The 23,798-nt window shown below is 40.5% G+C and overlaps 1 protein-coding gene across 1 annotated transcript; it reads right to left on the reverse strand.

Annotated features, from left to right (window-relative positions):
- Positions 1–20,623: 20,623 nt before the first annotated feature.
- Positions 20,624–23,772, reverse strand: pax1a (paired box 1a). The gene is made up of 5 exons (XM_052086870.1): positions 23,559–23,772; positions 22,509–23,138; positions 21,834–21,967; positions 21,472–21,685; positions 20,624–20,888 (listed from the first exon to the last, which is right to left on the reverse strand). Exons 1-5 carry the CDS (start codon positions 23,560–23,562, stop codon positions 20,794–20,796), a joined length of 1,077 nt encoding a protein of 358 aa, XP_051942830.1. The 5' UTR covers positions 23,563–23,772; the 3' UTR covers positions 20,624–20,793.
- Positions 23,773–23,798: the final 26 nt, after the last annotated feature.

The raw sequence follows: 23,798 nt of genomic DNA on the forward strand, positions 1-23,798 counted from the left end.
CTAGATAAGCCATGCTAGACACACACGCACACACGCACACACACACACACACACATACACAAGAGTGCTCACATGCTGGAAATGCCTCCATGGGTCAGAGGTATTTATTGATGACATCTGGTGTAGGTTAAAGGGCCGCAGAATGTACAAGTACATATGGAAGTCTCTTTTCACAGCAGAGTGCGGATGGCCAATGTGTGTGTGTGTGTGCGCGTGCGTGTGTGTGTGTGTGTGTGTGTGTGTGTGTGTTCACGTTGGCATACAAACACCAGCCTTGCACTTTCATCCCATGCAGAGTGACAGGCATCCATTGAGATTTATCGCGACAAATTCATTTTTGTTTTCCAGAACTTTATGGTAGCTCTCTACCGGCACAGTTTTCTCTCCTACACACTCTTATTGCTTGATTTTATTCCAGCAGCATGCTTGGTGAGGTCATTAATGGCCAACCATAATGTGATGACAAAGTCATTTGTAAAGGCCCAGCGTCAACACTTTTTATGACATCGCTTGTGCCTTCCACCATCACTCTCACCGTCTTGAGACAACAAACACCAACTGGATCATTTATTGGTATTTGTGATAGAGTGACGGCCAAACAGATGGGCAAGACAGATAGATTGATGCTGTAGATGCGGAAGAACTCAGTGCGCCTCACTAGAGCTCTGTTCAAGGGATGTTAAGAAAAGAAGAGAAGAAACTACATATTTTAGTGTCGGAATATGTGAGCTCATTTTCACAGTTGTATGAAAGTTAAGTTAAAACATTGCCTGGATAATAAATAAAGATTTCATGATGATGACTATTTGATCCTGGAACGTATCAAGGACAGTCTTGCAAATCCAAACAAACTGAATGTCGACCAATGGACCTGGAATGGTGGCAGATATGGGAGATATTTTCGTCTGCAAAGGCAGCAGGTTTAGCAGCACTGATAAATCGCATTATTTTCCTCCGTTTTTTTTTCCAAGTGGATTTCGATTTTTAATCATCATATTTTTTTCCCCCATCCAAACACAATATCACTAAATTCTTGTAAGTATACACGCTTAAATCCAAAATATGATTTATCAATCTATTTTTGAAAAACAATCCAAATCAATAAATTGAAAACCGGGACCCATAAAAACTTTATTTGCTTGACGGTGTGGTTTAGTCCCATTCGCTAGTCCTGTAATAGCTTTTGACTTGGCACCATTTTTTTCCCTGACATTTTTAAACTTTATCTGTCAATAACAAATCACGGCACATTGTCACATTTTATGGAAAGAGGTAAAAAAAAATCCATCTTGAGAGCAACATTATGATTTTCAGGGGAGCTTTGGAAGGATAATTAGCAACACAGCGATGTGTTCATCCGAGTGCAGGCTCCCCCGCTGTTATTGAACTTATGACCCTCATCGCTCAGGGACATGTTCAGACAAAGATAGAGGGCAGCAGAGAGATTTAGACATGCTTATGGAACCTGTGTGGTCTCCAGATATGCACTGTGCAGTCCAGCACACACACATAGTCTGCACACGCACACACATGCGCAAGTTCGGGCCTTGGCTGAAACTTAGCCCTGATTCATAGCAAGTGTTCCAGGAGGAGAATACCCAGCAGTGTTGTACCTAGCACTCTGCAGCTCGTTGGGAGCGGGAAGCACAAAGGAATAAAGCTGTCCAAATAGTCCGTCCCCAAATGATGAGGATGACATATAAATGGCTTATTTTGAAAAGGAAGTCGGGGCTCAAATATGTGCGTCGTTAACGCTATCAGAATGAATAATCCGAGTGAAACAAGCCACGTGTGAAGACTGGAACTTTTCCTTCAAAAACATCACAATGTATTTGTCCCAAATGTTTTTCACATCATTACTGAGAATATATGTGATGTCTTGCTTTCAACACGTACCTCAAATCTCATGTCTTTTCACTTAAATGTGGTGTATGAACGTTACATTGAGGGTCTGTTTTCCTCAAGAATATTTGACATAACTTAATAGTACGTTCCAGAAATATGTGGTCGGTCCTTCTTCCAAATCTCAAGCTTCATTTTGATTCCTTACAAATAACATAATGGATGATTTATGAAAGTGGAACAGATTGAATTGCCGTTTGTGGTCATTACTTCTTTTTTTTTTTATGCTCTGGAACCATTTCTGTGCTGGAAGTGATGATGGTGTGTTATTCTCTTGGGCACTGTCCTGCTGCACAACTGCTGTCGGAGAAGATAATAAAAGCGGCCACTTCTCACAGAGCACCACCAACCAGGAAGTGTTCCTCGTCATTTTTGAAAAGGGGAACACGCCCAGACTCTTAGCAGATATTTGAGTCTTATGAAAAACAGCTTTACAGTTTCACCAGCAAAACTCAGAGCCGGGCATCTTTTACCCGATGAATGAAGACAGCTGAAATGGATTAAGCGAGATGTCCTTGGAAAAAAAGAAGCTCACAGCAGAGCGAAGGAAAATATTACAACATAACACTGACCACTCTGTGTTCCCGACAGATACGAAGATCATCTTTTTGTTGTGTGTTATAGCCGTAGCAGAAAAGGGACAAAAGCTTATTGGGAATTCCAACAAAGTGTGAGGTGATTATTCGGAGAAAGAAACAAGATGGCGACTTTCAAGACGCAATTATTATGTGATACTTATTATATTGAGGAGGCGGGCGGGGGGGACAAAAGCTGTGTCAATCTTATTCGAGCAATTTTCCTGCGTGACATTTAAACAGTATATGTGCAAAATAACAAGAATACAGTTGAACCCTGCGATTCATGGGGGATGGGGATCAAACTTGACTGCAAAAAGCAAAAGTCTGTCAACTAACCCACAACAGACAGACACTTTTCAATGCCATTTAAAAGTAAGTTTAGAACAATTGTAAAATAAGAGGAGAATCATGTCAAGAAAATAGTAAAAAAGTTTTGGCAAAGGTCCCTGCAAAATATCTGTAAATTTGCGAATGACGAAATGATGAAAAAAAAGTGAGTCCAGAAACATGTTTTCTCATCTTACCATGAAAATATATTTTATTGTCATGTTGCACACACATAAAAGCAGTTTCTCAGCTATCTGTTGAAACAGAAAGTTATCTACTTCCATGATTTTTGCTCATGTCGCGTTTTTGGGATGAAGTGGGTTTTTATTGACAGATATCCTTCCTGACTACAAACCCATATTTAGCACTGCTTTGTCCCTCCAGAGACTAGGTAAGCTTATAGCAGCAGGTATTACCAAACGGTCTCCGATCTAAGTACTCATAAAAATTGATCTTGTTTGGATTCTGAGACAGAATAGGACATTGTCAGTGCAATATGTCACCTTTAACATCATATTATAAAAAAATAATAACTAAATACAGAGGACAATCACATATCTAACACATATCATGGGGGCAAAGGGGGGGGGCAGTACCCCACAATTCCTGGAACACCTATTACAGAACTATCGGGAGAAGCACCTTTTGAAGTTAACAAAGCACAGAGGGCAAATTTGCACACACTCTTGAAGACCGTGCCAAGGGTGAAGTTCCTACTGTTCCCATTATAAAAATCAGCTCTTGAATCTGACTTCTGGTTTCTTGATTTTGTATTTTTGATCTGAACCTGAAATCGAATTATGAAAGAAAAAGTATTTTTATTCATGTGTTTTGTTACCCTAAGTAGAACAAACAAAATAACAATTCACCCATGTTACTTAAGTCAGATTTTCATTTGCCACTTGATGGTGGATAAAACCAATGTTACATATTTTGCCAGCTATCTGATCGGCATGGCCTGTCAATCCCAATATGCAATACTGACTACTTTATAATTATTCACGTCATATCTGAATGGGTTCAACCCCGAACAGTATGTATTAAAAATGAAGGCTGTAACTGAATTATTTTCTCTCACAAGAATTTCCAATTTGCCAAATGAGGTTCATTTTAAAATCACACTGCAATGACCATTGTACCTTACGGAACTAATGTTTGTCGTGTACATATCAAACTATTGAATATCTGAAAACAGTATTTTGTTGTTTCAAACTCATGTGACAATATGTATTGTTTTAAATCAATTGTTTTGGCAACAAATTAATTTCAAGGTGAAGTATAATTGACATACTACAGAATTAAAAAGATGATGTTCTTTCAATCGTTATTAGGAATTAACATTGTCAAAGTCAAGTTTGGCATGACCGTGTTTTGACAAAATGATTGTTTAGACTATTTTGATGTAGAGTGAAATTATTTTTATGAGAAAAATAATAGATTTTTTTTGGTGCATAATACGTAACAGGGAAAAATGATAGTAGCTTTCTTGCTTTCACCTTCTTGAGAAACATGAGTGTGGAAAGCGTTATAATATTCCTCTTCTACCACCCAAGTGGACATCTCCCACTTTGACATTCCTCCCTTGACTGCTTATAGTCAATGTGCCCCCATGTAGGAAAAACTGTGTACAATCAGTTGAACCACAGCCCAGTCAGATTAGATGAGATTGGAAAAAGCACATTTTGGCACTTTTGCAGCTCCTCAGGAAAAGAATGTTGATAGTATATTGGGATAAAATGCATGTTCTCTCTTGCATGCCTGCCGTTTCTTTTTTTTTTTTAATTATAATTTTAATCGACAAACATAGGCATTCAATTGATTTACATTGTTTGAAACAACAATTTGCCATAACAATCTGAAAGAACAGAATGCAATGACTTTTCTGACGATGCAGAGGTGGCTTTCAGATGATGGACTGATAATTGGAGCTTAATTTTCTTTTGCTCAGTCTCAGTTGCACAGCACACCTTGAACAGTATTGGAATTTTGTTTCATTTGTGCTAAAACCAATACTTAAAATATAATGGCATCGCTGTAAGTACTTTTGATATACAAGTACAGCATGTATGTACAGTATGTATGTATTTTCCGCATATAAAGCAATGCTTGGAACAATATGATAATGCATTTTATTAAGTACCTCTCAATTATTTTTTTTTCCAGCCCCAACCCAGGTAGACGAAAAAATTCCGCGCTTCCCCAACACAACTATAAAACCCATCATCATCATTTGTCTGTTAAATTGAAATGAAATGAGATCCCCCCCCCACACACACACACACACCTGTCAGGAGTGTTGATCTCATCCTTCCACTCCGAGGAGAAACAGACAGATTGCAAGATCTAAAAGAAGGAGACTCACAATATTTAGCTAAGTGATTCAGGCAAGAGGAAGGTAACCCACCTGAGCTTTGGGAATGGCTTTTGTGCCAGTGGACAGGTCAACAGCGTATCCATTTTCACTAGCGGATGGGAATGTGTTTGCTTAGCCTATCTCTGGTCTCAGTGTTTCATCCCCAATGACTGATACGTTCATTGATCTTCCCCACATTTTTTGCAGCCAACTTTTTAAATCTGCTGACTATATTTCAAATACAGTATTGAACTTCCATGATAGGAAAATAGTTGTTTTTTTTTTTTTTTTACTTTGAAGAAAACAGCTCAACTAAAGTGTTCAGTGAAAAGACGTTACTTGGGGAAGGCAGGTCAGCACCTGTCACAGCTGGTAAAGCTTTTCTCTCAGCAACATCTCATCTCTGGCTTTGCCTCTTCTTTATTTGGATAAGCCCCTCTTAAATGGGCATATGAGACACTTCATATGACGTGGAACAAACTGAAATATTTTTCATTAGAATACTGAAATGGCCAAAACCAAAAACTTTTTTTAAATTCAAACAAATAGAAAATGTTCCATGCTTAAAAGAAGTCATTGATTTCAAAATAAGATAAAAAATGATTATATTATTGGCTTTGAAAAAAAATTGAATACTGGATGTTTAGGGGTTTTTTTTGTTTTTTTTTTTCCATGCCTGGGACCCCTTTGTATAAGCTACGTCAAGATAGCTACATGCAAACGGATTTTTAACATTTCAACTAAATTCAAGTCAAATATGAAAGACATGTTACTTTCGGTCACTTTTTAATTTTCTGTTTTCCACATCACAATGATGGTGCCCAATATGATTAACATTTATAATTGCCAGCTCTGGCAGTTATCTGAACAGAATTGGAGGGAGAGGGGGGGGGGGGTGATTGTCAACGTTAACTATCCCAACACACTGCAGCATCATCACCCGCATTTTTAACTGTTATCAAGTTAGTGGTGTGTCAATGTTTTCATCCATTCATCCAATTTCTGATCCGCTTATCCTCACGAGGGTCGCGGGGCGTGCTCGAACCTATTCCAGCTGTCTTCGGGCAATAGGTGGAGGACACACTGAACTGGTTGTTTACATGTTTTCATGATTTTCAAATTAAAAATCCATTATGTTGTTGTCATTTATACGCTTTAAATTGAAGACTGCTTCATTCATTTTACAAATATAAGTGGTCAACTTATTTTGATTTTTCTATGACTTTAAACAACGTACAAATATTAATTGACTCAAATGACCAAGGAGCTGATCTATTTACCGGTAACCTTTATTGATCCAAGTAGGATTTGTTTTACAGCTGTAAAACAAAACAAAAGAAAGGAAAATACAGATACGCCGAGAACATTAAATGCACAGTCAAGATTAATTGTATCTGTGAAATTCTATTTTGAGGTTCCAATTCTATTTTCTATGGGAGGGGAAAATACTTTTGAAATGCAAACAAACGGGAGCGCAAACTAGCACACCAGAACAAATTGTGTTTTTACCTTGAAAGTTCCACTGTATTTAGTAAAGCAGTTTCAACGTAAATTAGACTTTAGAAAAAAAAATATTAACAACATTAAACGTAATTTACAGCTAAACAATAAACTGAATTACTTATTAGGGATCATGTTACAGTTTTCAGCCATTTGTGGGTGAACTGGTTAAGTGGTGAATGTTATTTTACAGTGTATGTTGTTTTGTTATTTTAAACTGAATTTATCCTTTTTGGGTCACACCCGGATGAATGCTGCTTGAAGTACCGGCGCATTAGAGGTTGTGGTATTTTGTTTTCCAAGGCAGACAGAAAGACATCTTTTCATTTCAATCAAAAGGATGTGCGCTGACAAGATTGATTGTTAACAACAATGTCTGCCGAGATGACAGCAATAACTCATTTTATCTCATGTCATTACATTCTTTTTTTTTATGTTAGGTTGGTTTATGCATTTGCAAAGAGAGGCCTGGGTGCTAAAAACATAATATTCAAGTTTGACAGCTTGTCAGAGCAGTGAGACAAGACTAATTACCGCCTTGTCTTCCCCGGGGGAGCAAGAAAGTCCGACCTTGTGTTACTTGCATCTAATCATTCTGACGTGACAGGATGAGCCATCCCGTTGCCAAATCTCTCAAAATATCAGCCATGTGTGAAAGCGATCGCCCGCTGAACTGATGCTTTGACTTTTGTTTTTTGTTTCAGTTGTCCTGCTTAAAAAAAAAAATTAAAAATAAAAATATATCTGCGACGGCTTATCAAAGCCCACAGTATGAAGCGCAATTACACATCAACAGCTATTAAAGCTCATTTGCAGTATCAACATAGTATTTCACAAACTATGCACATTCTGCTGTGGATCGGGCGGACGATAAAGACCCTCCTTGGAGATTGGGCCAAATGGCTTAATTTAGGCTTTTCAGACTCACCGATAGTGAGCTGTGCTTGTGCCTTAGGTGCTCCCCTTTTTATGCCGCTTAGCCGTGCGCTATCTCAGCCTCAGATCAGAACACGCCAACAAAGAGTCAGCGTTCGTATCGACAAATAGATCCCGAGGTCAACAGGGGGTATAGAGGTGGGTTGGGTGGGGGCGGGGGGTGGGAGTGTTCAAGTTGGAGTTGTTGAGTCAGGCCAGAATGCCTCATCAGTGCCAAGTTTTATTACTATGTTGTAGGTCCATTGCAAGCGCGATCTCTGAGTGTGTGGCATTGTGGAGGACATCCAGATGGTTAAGATGGAATTCCCTGATTGTTATTGAGAGCTGAATGCAACCGGTCCTGGAGTGATCACTATCAACCGGCGCTCCTTGAAGCACACAGCTATTCATTAAAGATGCTTATCGCACGGGGCTGAGGTGAGAGAAAGGTTTTCGAGGGCAAATCACTTGGTTGCATCTAAGGCAGGCCAGTTTGACATCCATCTTACGCAATTAAAGAGACTTCAAACAATATCCGCGGGCATCGTTTTTGGCTTTTCACTGCCATTGGAGGAAAATGCAGGGCTGGCGTGTCGCATATTTTAGCATGCACGCACGAATACAGAAACAAGTTCCTTCACACAAAACTAAATACCGCGGCATTTAACAGGAGATCAAGGCAACCCTGCAGGAATTAGACACGTCCAACTACCTGTACCTTTGGAACTAAGTGTAGCGTGAGCCAGCGATTATCTCTGTGAATGTCACCTCATATTTCATTTAATATGAAAGCTGATTGGCAGCTTTCAGGTGTCTAAGTCTTTTTTTAAGTCTGTCACCGTACGTTTGTTGCATCTCTGTTGGTTGCTCATTTATACGCTCGAATAAGCCGTGGCCTTGAGTCACTTCGGTTTTGCTCCTACCGGTTATAACTTCATTAAAATGTCCGAATGTGCACGCCTAATCTGACACCAGGAAGTGAGCGTGTCTCCGTGGTGGCAGGACTCGGCAGCAGAGGGCTCCCTTCGATTAATTGCTTCGATATTGCTTAACACCCGAATAAACAGATGTAAATTTGCATCACACAAGGCAAATGTTTTGAAACGTCTAAAGTTTGATTTAATCGATGGTCTGTTTTGGTCCAGCAATAGGGGATGAGTCTCATAAACAACGCACCCTCTCCTGCCACCAGCTAGTATGACAAATGATGGCTGTCACCTGGCACAGTAAAAATACTGTCATATCAAATATTGATCGTGAATCTTGGCCCTGTGAGGAAACTGCATGTTCCTCACGTTTGCATATGTTTTCTCTTGGTACACAAACTGGCTAGAAGACTATATTGTCCGTGTTTGTAAAACTGAGGCTGAATGGTTGTCGATATGCGCTTTGCCATTGACGGGCTCAGCCCAAAGAGGCTACATCTCATCCTCGATCTGAATGTAGACAAACGGCATAGAAAATGGACACTGAAGTCAAGGGAGTAGACTTTTTTCCCCTTCATTTTACTTCTGTTTCTTTTGCTTCTTCTTTTCCCTCATAATGGATTCTTTGTTGCCCAGGAAACGGCATCGACAGCGTGACTTGCATATTGCGATCTATATTTGTATACTGTCAAGCGTGACATCTGACACATCTTGATTTTCGTGTCCGTGCCAGACTGGTTTTGCTTATTTTGCAATCAGGCAGACCGCTCTGCGCCATTTTGGCCGTTCTCGGGTACTTAACTGCAGTTCCTTGGAAGTGAGTCCGGCGCACCTGACAAGTCGGTGGCTAAGCATTACTACACCTGTTGCAACCAGGTGTAACTAATTCGGTAGTATAACACGATTTGGGTGATTTCGATCTGGGCAGACAGGCAGACAGATTCTGCTCTCCGCATACTGTATCTGTGTGGTGATGTTGTGGTATTTCATTTATAAATACGGGCATGTATTAAACACTCGGTCACTGTAGAATTTAATTCATTGAATGCATCATTATTATTATTTGTAGTCGTAGTATTACTAGTAGTTGTAGTATTTTTATTTGCCAGGTCAAGGACTGCGCCTCTCACGTGCCTATTTTAAAGATGTGCTTTGATTTGCTGTGTTCACACGCTTAATTGCACAAAACACCTGTTAACTCATTCAGAGCCAGCCCATTCTAGACCAAGTCTGAAAAGACGTTTATAAACGTCTTTGGGAGTGAATGAGATAATAAATGCAAAATGACCTCAACTTTTATCGAGCCGACATAGACGTGTGCACATTGCAGCATGACGTCTTTGATCCACTGGTGAAAAGGACACTTTGATTCACTCCTCTTTCATCTATAACTGCTTCAGACAACAAAGTGTATGCAGGAAAGTGGTTAAGAGTGCATGCACAATTGTCTGTGTCTCATGTGTTGTTTTGTATTATTTTGTCATTTTTTTGTTGGCCTTGGGAGGACACAGCCAGTGAATTGGGACCCAGCAACAGACAAGTATGTAAACTATTCACGCTCACATTCACACCTCTGGACAATTTTGAATATTCAATGAAACTTAACCTTCACATTTTTTTGCAATGTGCGCGAAAGGCACATGAAGCCCGAACGTCAAATCTCTGAGGTAGTTTTGTATTTTTATTTGTTGTGATATTTGCTGCTTAGGAGTTCCCCTGCCATTCATCTTACTGTGGCTCTGCACAAACGGACCAGCAACTCAAACTTTCAGCCACTTGCGATGGCTACTGATGTTGAAGCATTTAAAGAAGAAGAAAGAGGAAGCATCAATTCTTCTGGTTGAAAAAGCAAGACCTGTGTAACCTAAGCATTGTGGAAACCTTCAGCAGCCTGCAGTATTATCTGGACAAACTAATATTTACTTCGGGACAGCGCAAACACACTCATTGACCCGGGCCTTTATTCAGCGCTCTGGCATTGTTGATGGATTAACTCAAATGTTGAAATCTAACTTCAAATCTTCATCTCAGTTTGATCTGAAGGATTCCCTTTTGCGGGGGCTATCGGATACTTAAAAAGGAATTACGGCAAAGTTGGAAGCAAACAACATCAACTGGTGTTGACCCCAGGAATGAGAATCAAGCAAGAGTTGTGCCTTAACATCACTGATCAGCTGTTGCATTGTCACTGCACACATTATCATGATCAAGAACCTCCCACAAGGATGGAACAAATCAACAGCTGCCTCTCTCTCTTTATTTTCAAGCCATGTTCAGAGGAGTATGAGATTTGCTGCAGTTTGAACATGAAAAAAGCAAAATAACGAGTTGGCCTAAAGTGTGACCACAGTGTGGTGAATCTGTCTTTGGGTCAGGTCTGCTTTGAATAAAAACTGATTCCCCCCAAATGTAGTCTCCAAAATTACACACTCTTAAGAACATTGTAGGAATGCACAAGGCTCAAGGGTCCTCCTACTCACTAGTGTGTAATGAGAAACCTTTTGTCCAAGGGGTCGGTCAAGAAGGCAAACACCTGCAATGATGCGACAGGGGGACTTCCTTCAGCTCCTGATCAACATCCAATTGACAAATTTGATTCCTGTGACATGCAATTCGAGGATGAAAGTAGACAAACCATTTTGCTGCTCCTAATATGAAATGCAAATGCAGAAATGGAGGAACAGATGTCAATCCAAAATAATTTTATTTAACCTTTTCATTCCTAATTAGCATTGTCAGCTGACCGTGACTATAAAAGCTGAGTATTCTATTAAAGTTTGCCTGGGGTGGGTGTGCTGCATTACTAAATCCAAATATTGATTCTCTGAAAACATTTACAGCGGAAAAACGTGATGAACTAAAAAGCGATGACACAGCAATTCTGTGACGAAAAGGCCCATGCAGCACCCAATCAGATTGCTGTGAAGTAAACACTGCTTTGTGTTTCACAATTGCTATGATAGGCCATGATCAATGAACAATCAATGTATATGCTGGAGCCCATCTCAGCTGTCTTCGGGCAGTAGGCAGGGGACACCCTGAACCGGTTGCCTGCCAATCACAGGGCTCTATGTATTATTATTATTATTACTATTATTATTATTATTATTATTATTATTATTATTATTATACTATGCATGTCTTTGTTTTTGTTTTGTTTCGAATGAACTTCAAACAAGCAAATAATACAAAAAAACCAACAACACATGTTTAAACCTTCCATCCAATAGCGCTAACATTAAATTGCTAATATTCCCACCTGATGATGTGTGTTTTGTTATTCATTATATAATTATATAATTATAACTATACGAATGTCCATCCATCCATTTTCCATTCCGCTTACCCTCACAAGGGTCGCGGGGGGTGATGGAGCCTATCCCAGCTGTCTTCGGGCAGCAGGCGGGGGACACTCTGAATTGGTTGCCAGCCAATCACAGGGCACACAGAGACGAACAACCATCCACACTCACACTCACACCTAGGGACAATTTAGAGTGCTCAATCAGCCTCCCACGCATGTTTTTGGAATGTGGGAGGAAACCGGAGTACCCGGAGAAAACCCGCGGAGGCCCGGGGAGAACATGCAAACTCCACACAGGGAGGCCGGAGATGGAATCGAACCCGGTACCTCTGCACTGTGAAGCCGACGTGCTAACTACTGGACTACCGGGCCGCCCTGTGTTTTGTTATTGTAACAAAATATAAATTGGCACGGTGGTATATCTGTATGCGGGTTTTTGCTTTTAATGACCAATTTGGGATTGTCCAAAAGTCACCCTGAGTGAAACGGAAACCCCGAGTGTGCTTGTTTGTTTTCTCCTGCATGTGTCAGGCAGATGACATTGGGTTTCACTTATGAAGTAGCTGAAACCTTGTTAACTTAGTAATGGATATGGATACATCCTCCTCATTATTGAGCCACTCAGAGCAGGAAGACCAGAAAAGCACTTCCTCTTTCATCTTGACACTCACCTTTTGTTTGTGTGAGCTACTGATGCTGTCAGTGGGTGAAGCTCATTTGCCATTTCCCATATCGCTTCACATTTGCAAACGTGCATAAAACGCTTTAAGATCTCACTATTATAAAATGTATCAGTGGTATTGACATTTTACATTTTCCTAAATTCCAAATGGGCATATCTGACCTTACTCTACAGTGAAAATGAGTGAACATTTGACACTCAAACTCGATACCTCTGCTTTTATGAATCACAGACATTTTTCTACCTTAAATGCATATATGTTAAACTTTTTTTCCCCATGTGCATCAATGGCATGTCTAATTAGCTTTTGTTGTAACTCAGTCTGTTCCAAGATGTTTGATTTACAATCAGCTCTCGTAGCTAAAGCAAGAGGAAGTGAAGCCATGTTAAAATAAAACAAAAAAATATATATACATTTTGTACGCACCTTTAATTAATCAAGTGATGGTGACAAACATTCAGAGCGAGGTTCTGCTTTAAACGAAGAAAAACAAATGAAAAAATTAGTTTCATTGTCAAAATACTGCATGTACATAACATACAAAAAAACCTTTAAAAGTGGACATATACAAATAGATAGACACTATTTTTTTAAAATATGTAATTATTATTCAAACTCACTTGTATTCTTTGGCATTCGACTCAGCATGACTTAGATTTGTTCTTGATTTTACTGTTTGGTGCTTTCTACCGCCTTTTATTACCGATTTGTCTTACTGTTTATTGTGTACTGTATGTTAAATTGCTCCATGTACAGCACTTTGTATGCAGCGATGGCTGTTTGAAAGTGCTCTATAAATACTGTTGACTTGACTTGATTATTCGTTGGGGAGAGCGAGAAAATGCTCATAGGTGGTGTATCCCTAGTTATTAGAAAAACGTTGTAGGGTGATTTTGTGACGCAATTAAAATGCCGTGGATTATTCATTTTTTTCTATTTTGGCTATTCCCTATCAGTCATTAAAAGTGGGCGCCCATTCTATAATATAGAGTACACCATGAACTCACTTTGGTTTATATTATGACGTTTTTTCCTCTTTGACTGGCACTTGTTAGCATCACCAAAAAAAAAAAATAATAATAAAACGCACACAAGAAAGAAAAAAAACAAATGCAAAGCAAGCCGGTGATGTTTTGCTGCCCACTTATCTTAAGTCTCCCGACATCTCGTGACATCATACACGATGGCTGTTTGGAACAAATGGGCTTCCTTCAAGGCATATTTTGAAATGGTTCCCTTGGGAGTGTTCGTCTTCCAGTGTTAAACTGTCGAGTATTTTCATGTCGTCGTGATGTCATGAGTGCAGCTGCGCTCCCTTCCAGTGCGCCGGCTGTATTAGACCCTGCATTCACTTTCAAGTCATGTTTTCGCCATGCCAAATTAGCAGCCAGCCTTTGGGTCAGTGCTGTGTGTGAGCGCTGAGATGGGAAAGCGCGTCTGAGTGAAAAGCCCCAATAGGAGCGGCGTGCGTGTTTCCCCACAACTGGCCGCACACTGTCATCTTCAAAGCGTGGCCTTTTTTTTTTCCCCCTTGCTCTCTGGCTTGCAGATCCTGGCTGCTCACGAAGAAGGAAAACAAAAATATTGGCTCTTCGACTCCGATTATACTGTCAATGTGGGGACAGTCAGACAGTTTTATACATGTTTTACTGCATCCCGGATGTTTCTAAAGTCAATAGGTCATGTAAGTTAGTGTTTATTTAGACTTGAGCTTGTCCAACGTACCTTAAAATATGAGAGTTGATGTGGGCTGGCTGCTCCGTCTGGCACTGTTGTCACAACCAGCTAAGGTGTGGCGGCAGCAGGGCACAGTGGAAAGCTTGATTAATGACCTCCACTGTTGTTTACCTTTTACCTTTTGTTGCATTATCTCTTCGACTCATGACATAGTGGTGCAACTCACCGCTGATCCCACTGAGCACATGAAGTATTGAACAAGACCAAAAACAGGTTTTGCAAGCATCCTTACGGTTGATTATGAAGCTTCAAAAATTCTTATTGGGCTAGATTGAAATCTTGTTTGTGGGAAAGTAGACAATTCATTCATTTCATTCACGAGGCTTTATATTTGTTTTTATTGTGAGTTTTATATGTTTGACATCTGAATGAAAACAGCCACAAATTATTTTTGGATTTCAATGATGAAACATTTGTGCCTTTTAAACAATAACAGTTTATCGCTTTTAATTTCTGGCCACACTCTGACAAAAGTTTGTGATAGATTTTTTTTGTTTTTGTTTTAGATTTAATTTTCCTGTTCATTGCATTCTGAATGGAACTCATTGACCCAAGTGCTTGAAATGCAAGTGCTATTTTGGAGAGTATTTTGAGCATTGATCAATATTGCATTAATCCTTCTTCCGTACCAAAAACATTTATCTACTCACTTTTAGATTTCAACCATGTTTCACACAGAACTTTACTTCATATAGTGCAGACATAGTTGCTTTACCACTTGCGTATTTGTAACAAGAGTCATCACGTTATTATCACCTAATAATAATTTGAGCCAGAAATGTAGGTAAAGGCAACCCTTGACTGCAAAGCCACAGAGCATTTTGCTAGCACTCACATGAAGTATCACACTATATGTTTCAGAATACTTGAAATAAGTTACAGATGGCCGTTTTGGCAGAACAATAATGTAACATGTCAGCGTATGTTCTTCTTGTCTGTGCTAAAAATGCTCCAAACAAGGTCTGTGTTTGATTGTCAAATTGTCCCCAAAAAAAGACTTCAGTGTTAACAGTACATATTAGTTTTACAATGAGCTCAACAGTTCAATGCACTTGTTCTTTTGATGGCCATTTTGTTGGCTCTACCAAAGAGCAAAAACTTTGCCGGAACCTTTTGAGATCAATTCATGTGAAATGACACGTTTCCATTTGGAAAGTCAAATGTCATCGTGTCGCGTCTCGGCCCGTTTTGGCTCACTGAAGCATCCGGTTGATGTGGTGAGCTGGCGGTACAAGTAGGAACATGGTGAAGACCCATTTATCATCCTGCAGACTCCAGGGCTGTAACACTGCCTGCTTGGAAATGTTGGGCATAGTCAGTCCGAGTGTGTGTGTGGGAGGGGTGGCGGAGGGAGGGGGGGGGGGGGGGGGGGGGAAATAGTAAACAGCTTATGAATGCATGGCAAACATTTACATGAACAGAAAATAAGTGAATCGGGGAAAATGAGTAATTGATCACTTCCAAAGTCAACTCACATCATTACCGATCATGTCCAAGAAGATATGAATGGAGGCGATAATGTGTTCACTGCACTGTTCTATGAGCTTGCACATAACTGTTCCTCGAGCTCCCCACAGTCGGTCACAACTTAAAGCTGGCAGCAATGAGCAGAAGTCAACTTGTCAACCGCTTGATAAAAGTCGACTGTACGTTCCAATGTTTGCATGCCCTGTTGCCATAGTAAATCCATTCATTTGAAACTTTAGACGTGAGAGAGATGTACGGACACGCGCCGTCTTTGTAAGACATTGTGACGCTCGGCCAACTCTTTCTCTTTTTCCAAGATGCGTCTCACCTGACGTACTGTAGCTGTCCTGAGATGATCTCTGATTTGCTTTTTAAACAGTACAAAGAGAAGTTTGAGCTCGGGGCAGTGCTACACCCAACAGTCCAAGATCATGTCAAATGCATTGAGTCTTATCCCCTGAAAAGTTTGAAGTACATGATATGAACTGGATATGTGGTCATTTAAGATTGATTTGTCGTCCAGTACTTGCTTTTTTGGAGAACCCCTGTCATCTTTTGATGGCTGCAGAGTTTGTGTCTGGTCACTTTTAAAATCTCTTACAATGACAGACGTATATCCTTTGCTAAAAAAGTTGAGTGAACCTCAATTTTCGAATGCAAAGTGTTCTGAGATCAAACTTTTATTTTCCTCGTATTTTAAGATATCTATTCATTTTCTACAGCGCCTGTCTTCATGGGGGGCACGGCTGAGCTGCATGGAACCACGTCACCACCATATCGCAGGGTGCCAGTAGACAAATAACCATTTACACCTTTGAGCAGGCCCTGATTGGCCAGTCTGGAGCACCCGGAACATTATCGATGGGCCAGTGGGGGGGCGCTACTTCATCCCGCAGCTTCATTTCGAAACCAGCAAAAAAATTGCTTTTATAGACCTAAGCAGGTGCCGAGTTTCCCACTTTGTTGGCGTAGTTTACAGACTGTTCGGGCCACCATTTTACGCACAATGTCGATGAATGGATAATACATGCATTCCATTTTTTAATTTAAAAGTGTGTTCATGTGTTGATGAAAGACATGAATGAAACAGAAGAGTGTATTTAAAAAAAAGCTTTTAGTTCAGCAATGCATTTTGTGGGTCGAGAAAAAAAAAACCCTCTGGTGTTCATTTTAGAAACATGCCAACATTTTTTTATGTACACCCCCTATATATCCACCCATCCATTATCTGATCCACTTATCCTCACGGGGGCCGCGGGCAGGTTGGAGCCTATCCCAACTGTCTTCGAGTAGCAGCACCCTGAACTGGTTACCAGCCAATCACAGGGCGCCCTCACACTCACACCGAGGGACAATTTAGTGTCTTCCATCAAACTGCCATGCATGTTTTTGGAAAGTGGGAGGAAACTGGACTACCCGGAGAAAATCCAAACTGGCATGGGAAGAACATGCAAAAACTCCACACAGGAAGTCTGCACCCCATGACCTATGCACTGTGAGGCCGACGTGCTAACCAGTCAACCGACCACCGAGCTGCCCCCACCTCCCATGTATACATGTGTGTAAAATCAACGTTTTTTGCCATCGCCATGTTCAGTGAGTCTGTATTTATAGGGTTAAGGAAATGTTAGAAATAGTTCTCATTGTAAGTTTTATACTGTTGCAAACTACGACCACAATACAAGAGCTTAATTAATATTTATTTTTCAATTAAGCCAGTAGTCTAAGCCAATAATGCCTGAGCAATATCTTTGTAAAGGGAGACATTATTATACAACTTTTACATATTGAACACCAATAGGTTGTGCAGATGTACCTAATATTTTGCCCAGAATTACTTCATAGTTAAATTTGTTTTGCTCGGATTTGAGGATGCACACAATATTACAGAGGCACTATGTACGTTTTCTCGAAATGATTAGGAAACATCCATCCAAACAGCCCACCTGCTGTCCACCCAGCACAGAGAACACAGTGGGGGGTATCACAAGTGCCCCTGATTGATGATCATAGGTCCCGCAGGAAGTAACCCCGCCACCATGAAGGAGTGTTTTCTGAACCCCAAGTGGTATCCGGGAAAACATGAGCGACTTCAGTCAGGGAGCATGTGCATGCTCATCAGCCGTGCTAATGTTTGGACTTTGTGAGTCTCGTGGGGCTTTGCTGCCAAAAGGGGAGGAAAGGAATCAGGGGCAACAAAACACACCATAGAGAGGACCCCCAAATCTTACAACCTGCCATAAAATTGGAACAGTGGGACATTTCCGTGAGCGACCCGACCAGAACTATTCATACAAATAATAAGCAGATGAAAATACTTTTAAATGATAAATCCACGTAATTCAGAGGTCATACTGTATGGCAACAGATTATAATGTTATGGCCTAACATTACGTATAGCCTACTCTAAATATTGTGCTGGTCATTTAATCTCCAATAATTACTTCACACACGGACACACACACACACACTCATTGTAAGATACTGGTATGTATAGTCATACAGAGTCACATATTGTCATGTATTGCAATTATATTCCAGTATTCTGTCTATGTCATTTCAATCACAATGAAAGTCATTCTGGGATGAGCACAGCCAAGTCGCTTCATATAGCAGATTGTTTATAAATATAAAGTCCTATATCATCTAATTTCCACAAATGTTACAGAACAAGAAACACAGAGCGATGAATATGTTATTTTTCAGTCTTGTTGTTTTTTTTTAATTGCAAACATGCATCAGGAGGTCACTGAAGGACGATCTATCCATTTATTTGCGACTGTTCTTGTCCTCTTTGGGGTCCCGGGCGAACTGGAGCCTATCCCATCTGACTTTAAACCAGAGGTCTGGTTGCCAGTCACTTTCAGGACCCACAAAGACGTATATCCACTCACACTCACGCATCCATAATTCAGAGTTTTAATCGAACCTATTATGCCTGTTTTTGGAACATGCGAAGAAGAGAACCTATGCAACCATTGGGAGGATGTGCCATCACAATACAGGAGGATCTGGAAAGCTAACCACTATTTCACTGTGCTGCCAGCAATTTTAAACTGTAAAGACAGTTTTAACCCTTTAGTACACCATGCAATCTGATAACATGATAAGCCCTCCACTGTCGTAACCGCTGTCCCTGAAAGGGTTAATATATATTAATAATAATTCCTTCAATTATTCATCAACAGACCTCTTTATTTTGTAATGTGTATAAACTCAATAAATAAATAAATAAAAGCACGATCAGATGGACTCTTCACTCCTTCGCAAACGCTTCTCAGGAATAACGTCGTTATGTAACAGCCTGATTTATTTCACAATCTAGATGACGACAGCAATGGGTTGGCCAAACACATTCTTTCCTGACCAGACAGTCCTCCTTTAATTCACAACCATCCATGTTTGTTTGCAGAAGAAAAGGCCAACACCTCGTGTGGATTTTTCATCGTACTTTTTATTTTATTTTTTTCAATTCCGTTACTTTTAATTCATTTTAGAACGGTGTGGGGAGGGAGGTTGTCTTCATTTTTTAATGCTTCATTTTAATTTAGTTGTATCAGTTTGATGATTTGTTTGATGTATTTATTTATGAATTGTTTATTTATTTAATATGGAGTATGTTATCAAATGCAAGATAAAAAAGGTCACTCATTATTGTGTAGTAAGGTAAACTACGATTTTCAAACTACTGATTGAGCTTCCTTCTTCAGTATGGACATATAGCGATACCAAAATAAAGGCATTTAAAATAATCCCTGAAAGCTCATGTGTGACAAAGGCCAAAGACAAAAACTAAGAGCATTTTGCTGTATTTTATAGTTAGTTTTACAAAGTTCCACAAACTTAAGACCTAGTTTGTTTTTTACAAAAACTTTTTCCATTTACATTTTATTTTCTTCACAAAAATGCTTGTTCAATTTTTGTTGTGTTTTTTTTTCATTTGTTTTTCTTAACTAAAATAACCTTACTCATTTCACGCTTATAATGCTTTGGGTGAAAAAAGAAAAACATGTAAATTACCTTCCATTAAGTATTTTCAGCCTTTTTGTAAACATTTGAAATGCAATGAAAAGAGACTCTGTTCACTACAAATAACACTGGCATATAGAAACGAGCATAACTGTAGCTGTGTCATCACATAACAAGCCCTCATAAATGGTGAGCGAGTCTATTAAAAGGTTCAGAGAAGACCGCAGCACAAGGAGAGCTGTTTAAGAGGCGTTATGGGGGAAAATGCTTATAAGTTATATTTGGGAATTTCAAGAGGCTTCATGTAAGTAGATTTGTTGTATTTACTGCAGCTACACACCTTCAGCCAACTTGCCCATCACCCCTTCAATTTCCATCATGGCAGCTTTCATTACAAGTCAGATAACATCAGTGGAGTCGCCAAGGCTGTGCACAACTCTGGAGAAAGGTGGGGTGGTTACACCTGAGTGCTCCTCCAGCTAAGCACCCATATAATAACCAACAAATATTATAATTCCAGGAAACTCTCAAACTAGTCCCTGCTCTATTGGCCTAAATAAATCTGCAGGTCATTATAAGGAGACCCTCTGGAAAACAGTCCAACATCAACAATTAATGACTGGGGCCAGAAAATAGTACAGGCCCCAAAAGCGATGACCTATTTTTTTTCTGTTCTTCAGATTTTTGGGACTCTCTCTATATGGTTTATTAATTTTACAATAAACTGTGAAAACATCGGGCAATTTCATTGCTTTTTAGGGGTATATTTTTAACATTAAAATGAAATTATCAAAATATATTTGTAAGTAGAGCTTTGGCAAATAGTCGATATTTTTTCATGACTGCAGAATGGAGTTGAGGGCAGAAATTAAGACGTGCTAAACAGCTTTTTTTTATCATTGACAAACTGGACATGCAGAACTCTTTTTTTTCCTTTCTTTTTAATGACAAAATATTTGTATTTTGCAGAGCACCCACACTTTCATTCAAACTTACATTCATAAGGCCACAAAGCCTGTTTTGGCTTTACTGCTTCCACAACATCAAGCGAGGCCCGTGTGTTTGGGTTCAGACTTACTAGAGTTGAAATGAGTTCAGTTAAATCTGATTATGGAGCTGGTAAAAATCCCGGTTATGATGATGAGGTAGCAAGACTGAGTCCATGCACACTGTTCAAGTCTTCATGGTGATGCTGCTTGCTCAGCGGACTGGGGGGTTTTCTTTCTCCTGAAATAAAAAATGTCGATATATATATATATACAGTACTGTATATAAATATTTACTACGTGTTTTACTGATCAACATCGTTTTCTGTATGTTGACGTATCAAGTATAGCGGCTCAAGTAAGGATATGAATTGCTTTAAATTTAAAAGTATACTATAGCATTCACTTATACTAATGACATTATTAAACCGTTTTTACAGATACATCAAGAAAAGTAGACGTACAGTACATATATGTTTATATATACAGAATATAATAATAAGATAGTGAGCTGAGGCCTCGGTAATGTCTAATTCATATAGTGCCTTTCAATACCAATGCAAGCTACAGTCATATTAATGAAAATTGCGTTAAATGAACATCTCTGGTGATGTCAGTCAAAATAGAAAATTATAATGACGGCGCAACTTGATAAAACTGCAGCTGTACCTTTAAAAAGAAGTGGCCGATGAATGCGCTAATTCTGGTTGGCTAATTACAACGTAACTTTGTCTCTCATTACGGAGCTGATTTCTGCTGCAGATCTTGTTTAGGTGGCACATGTGTTCATTTCTAGACTCAAGTATGGCTCCAGCATAATGTACCTTCTCGGGTGTGGTGCTTGAAGGCCATCGGAGAGTGGATCTCCCCCGCGTGCATGCTCATCCCGCTGCCCGGGTGAGACAGGGCCGGGCTCTGCGGCTGCCAGTGGTGGTGACCCGGGGCCACGTAGCCGCCCGCTGGGCCACTGTACACCCCGTATTGGTTTGTTGGGGAGTACGCACAGGCCGAGACGTAGCCGGACAGTGTAGAAGACGGCTGTGGAATATGCACGCATGTGCAGGAAAAAAAATAAAAAGTTTGCTGTTAACGTGAACAAAGTTTAACCAAGCTGCTCTCATAGCACGGTCGCATTGGATGTGTGCTCAAATATTGCAACAAAGTATCGTTTACGGTAAATTGTTACCTGTGCGTATTTTATGTCAGCGTCAATGGCTGATTTGTCAATGCCGTTGACTGAGTGAGCCGCTGGGAAAGTTGCTCGATTGACGCTGCTCCACTCTTCCATTTTAGTCGGATACCCCTCCGTTCCAGCGATGGCTGATTAAAAATAAATAAAGTAAGTTTACGTTGTTCAGAAGGGAAAAAAAAACGCCAACGGCGACATTTCCATTAATTAGCATTTTATTTATATAAATCACGCGCATCACAATGCCGTCTCTCAACGACTCGTAATTCAGTTTGATAAATCTGGAAACAAATTAAAAAAACTTATTACAATAAGTGTTATGATTATTGGTAGGGAAAAACACAAAATAGCAATCTGATTCACTGTTACGAAGCGAAGATTAATCATGTAAAAAAATAATTTTAACGACACGCGTGATTAATGCTTCAGTCTAAAATGTACTGTAACATGTCTTTATTCACTGACTTTTCAGGTGAAGAGAAAAAAAATACTAACGAGCAGTCGTGGGATTAGGGTGGGGGGGGGGGTTCGAGCTGGTGAGGAAGGTGTTTGCACACACGTCATGCGTGAAAAGGCCCATTGAAAGTGGCCTAATGGACACATTGTCCTCCCGCCGAACAGGTTGTGTCGAAAAAAAGTAGTTAGTCGCAGCGCGGGCGGTGTTGCGCTCACCTGCGGGATCCATGAAGGCTCGGATTCCGAGGATGTTGCTGACAGTGTGCGCAGAGGGCCAGGCCCTGGAGATGCTCACGTGTCCCGCCGTCACCGGCACCCCGGGAGGGGAGCCCATCTTGGTGGCAGCCGGCGACATGGTGTTGGAGTAGGAGTACGGATAAATGTGGTTGTAAGGGAGGCCGGCCTGCGCCGAGGATTGCTTGCCGCCTTCGTACTGGCCGGGCTGGGACAGATTTCCGATCTTGTTGCGTAATATCCTACTGATGGAGCTCACCGATGGCACGTTGTACTTATCGCAAACTCCGTCCGCTAAGAGTCTGTCTCGGATCTCCCATGCAAAGATCCCCGGGTCGTTCTGTTTGTATTCCCTGATGTTTTTCACCACGTTGGGCGTCGTGACGCGAGGTTTGCTGCCGCCGATTGCGCCCGGTAAAATGGAGCCCGTTTCGTTGTACCGCGCCAGGATCTTGCTCACGCAGCCGTGCGAGACGCGCAGCTGCCGGCTTATGTCGCAGGGTCTGATCCCCAGCTGGGCCAGCTCCACTATTCTCAGACGAATGGCGTTAGGCAGGGGTCTTCCATTCACGAACACGCCGCCCAGTTGGTTCACCTCTCCATAGGTTTGCTCTGCGCCACACACGCACAATGAACTTCAACAAAACCAATTCGAATAATCTTTTCCACACAGATCATTTTGAAGTCATTAAAAAATGTAGGCTTGCAAAAACCTAATAGAGCGGGGAGTGGATTTTTTTCGGTCATGTTTTAAACCGACTCCAACTTTCGTGTTGAGGAAAAAAAGGCGTTATTTCTCTATAAAGACCGTTGAAGATCACCGTTGTTGTCAGTGTGTCATTTTATAAAGATAATAGCGCATTTTAAATAGCACTGGCATAGATGCTGCTTTCTCAACTTGACTAAAGCGTACATTTATTAAGCGCACGTTGGACAATGTTTGGATTTTTTTTACGCAGGCGTGGTGAGCGTGGACATGCTTCCATAAGCTTCAAAGCAGCGAAGCGTACAGTAAATAAGATGCAGCCTTACCCATTTGCCTCTTTACGTTCCGTAAACACGCGAGCCTTCTTTAGATGGCGGCAGTCAACGCACACACCGAAGTGGAACAACGAAAAATAGTCCACTTTGAGCTGCAGCGCGCGATGTTCTCCGATCGTCTTTCAGACGCATGCAAAAAAGGTGGCCACCAAAAGTGATCTTCATCCGATAAAAGCAAATTGAAGTTATCCCGTGGAGTCTGGTCTTTGCTGGAATTAATTTGACGCGTCC

Source organism: Hippocampus zosterae, chromosome 14 (genome assembly GCF_025434085.1).
Source record: "Hippocampus zosterae strain Florida chromosome 14, ASM2543408v3, whole genome shotgun sequence".
Classification (NCBI taxonomy): Eukaryota; Metazoa; Chordata; class Actinopteri; order Syngnathiformes; family Syngnathidae; genus Hippocampus; species Hippocampus zosterae.

Excerpts from the sequence above, each read along its gene's own strand:
- pax1a (XM_052086870.1), bottom strand. Across the intron at positions 21,686-21,833 it reads CTGACATAAAATACGCACAG|CCGTCTTCTACACTGTCCGG; the intron begins GTAACAATTTAC and ends CATATTCCACAG. Across the intron at positions 20,889-21,471 it reads CAAGCACCACACCCGAGAAG|GAGAAAGAAAACCCCCCAGT; the intron begins GTACATTATGCT and ends TTTTTATTTCAG.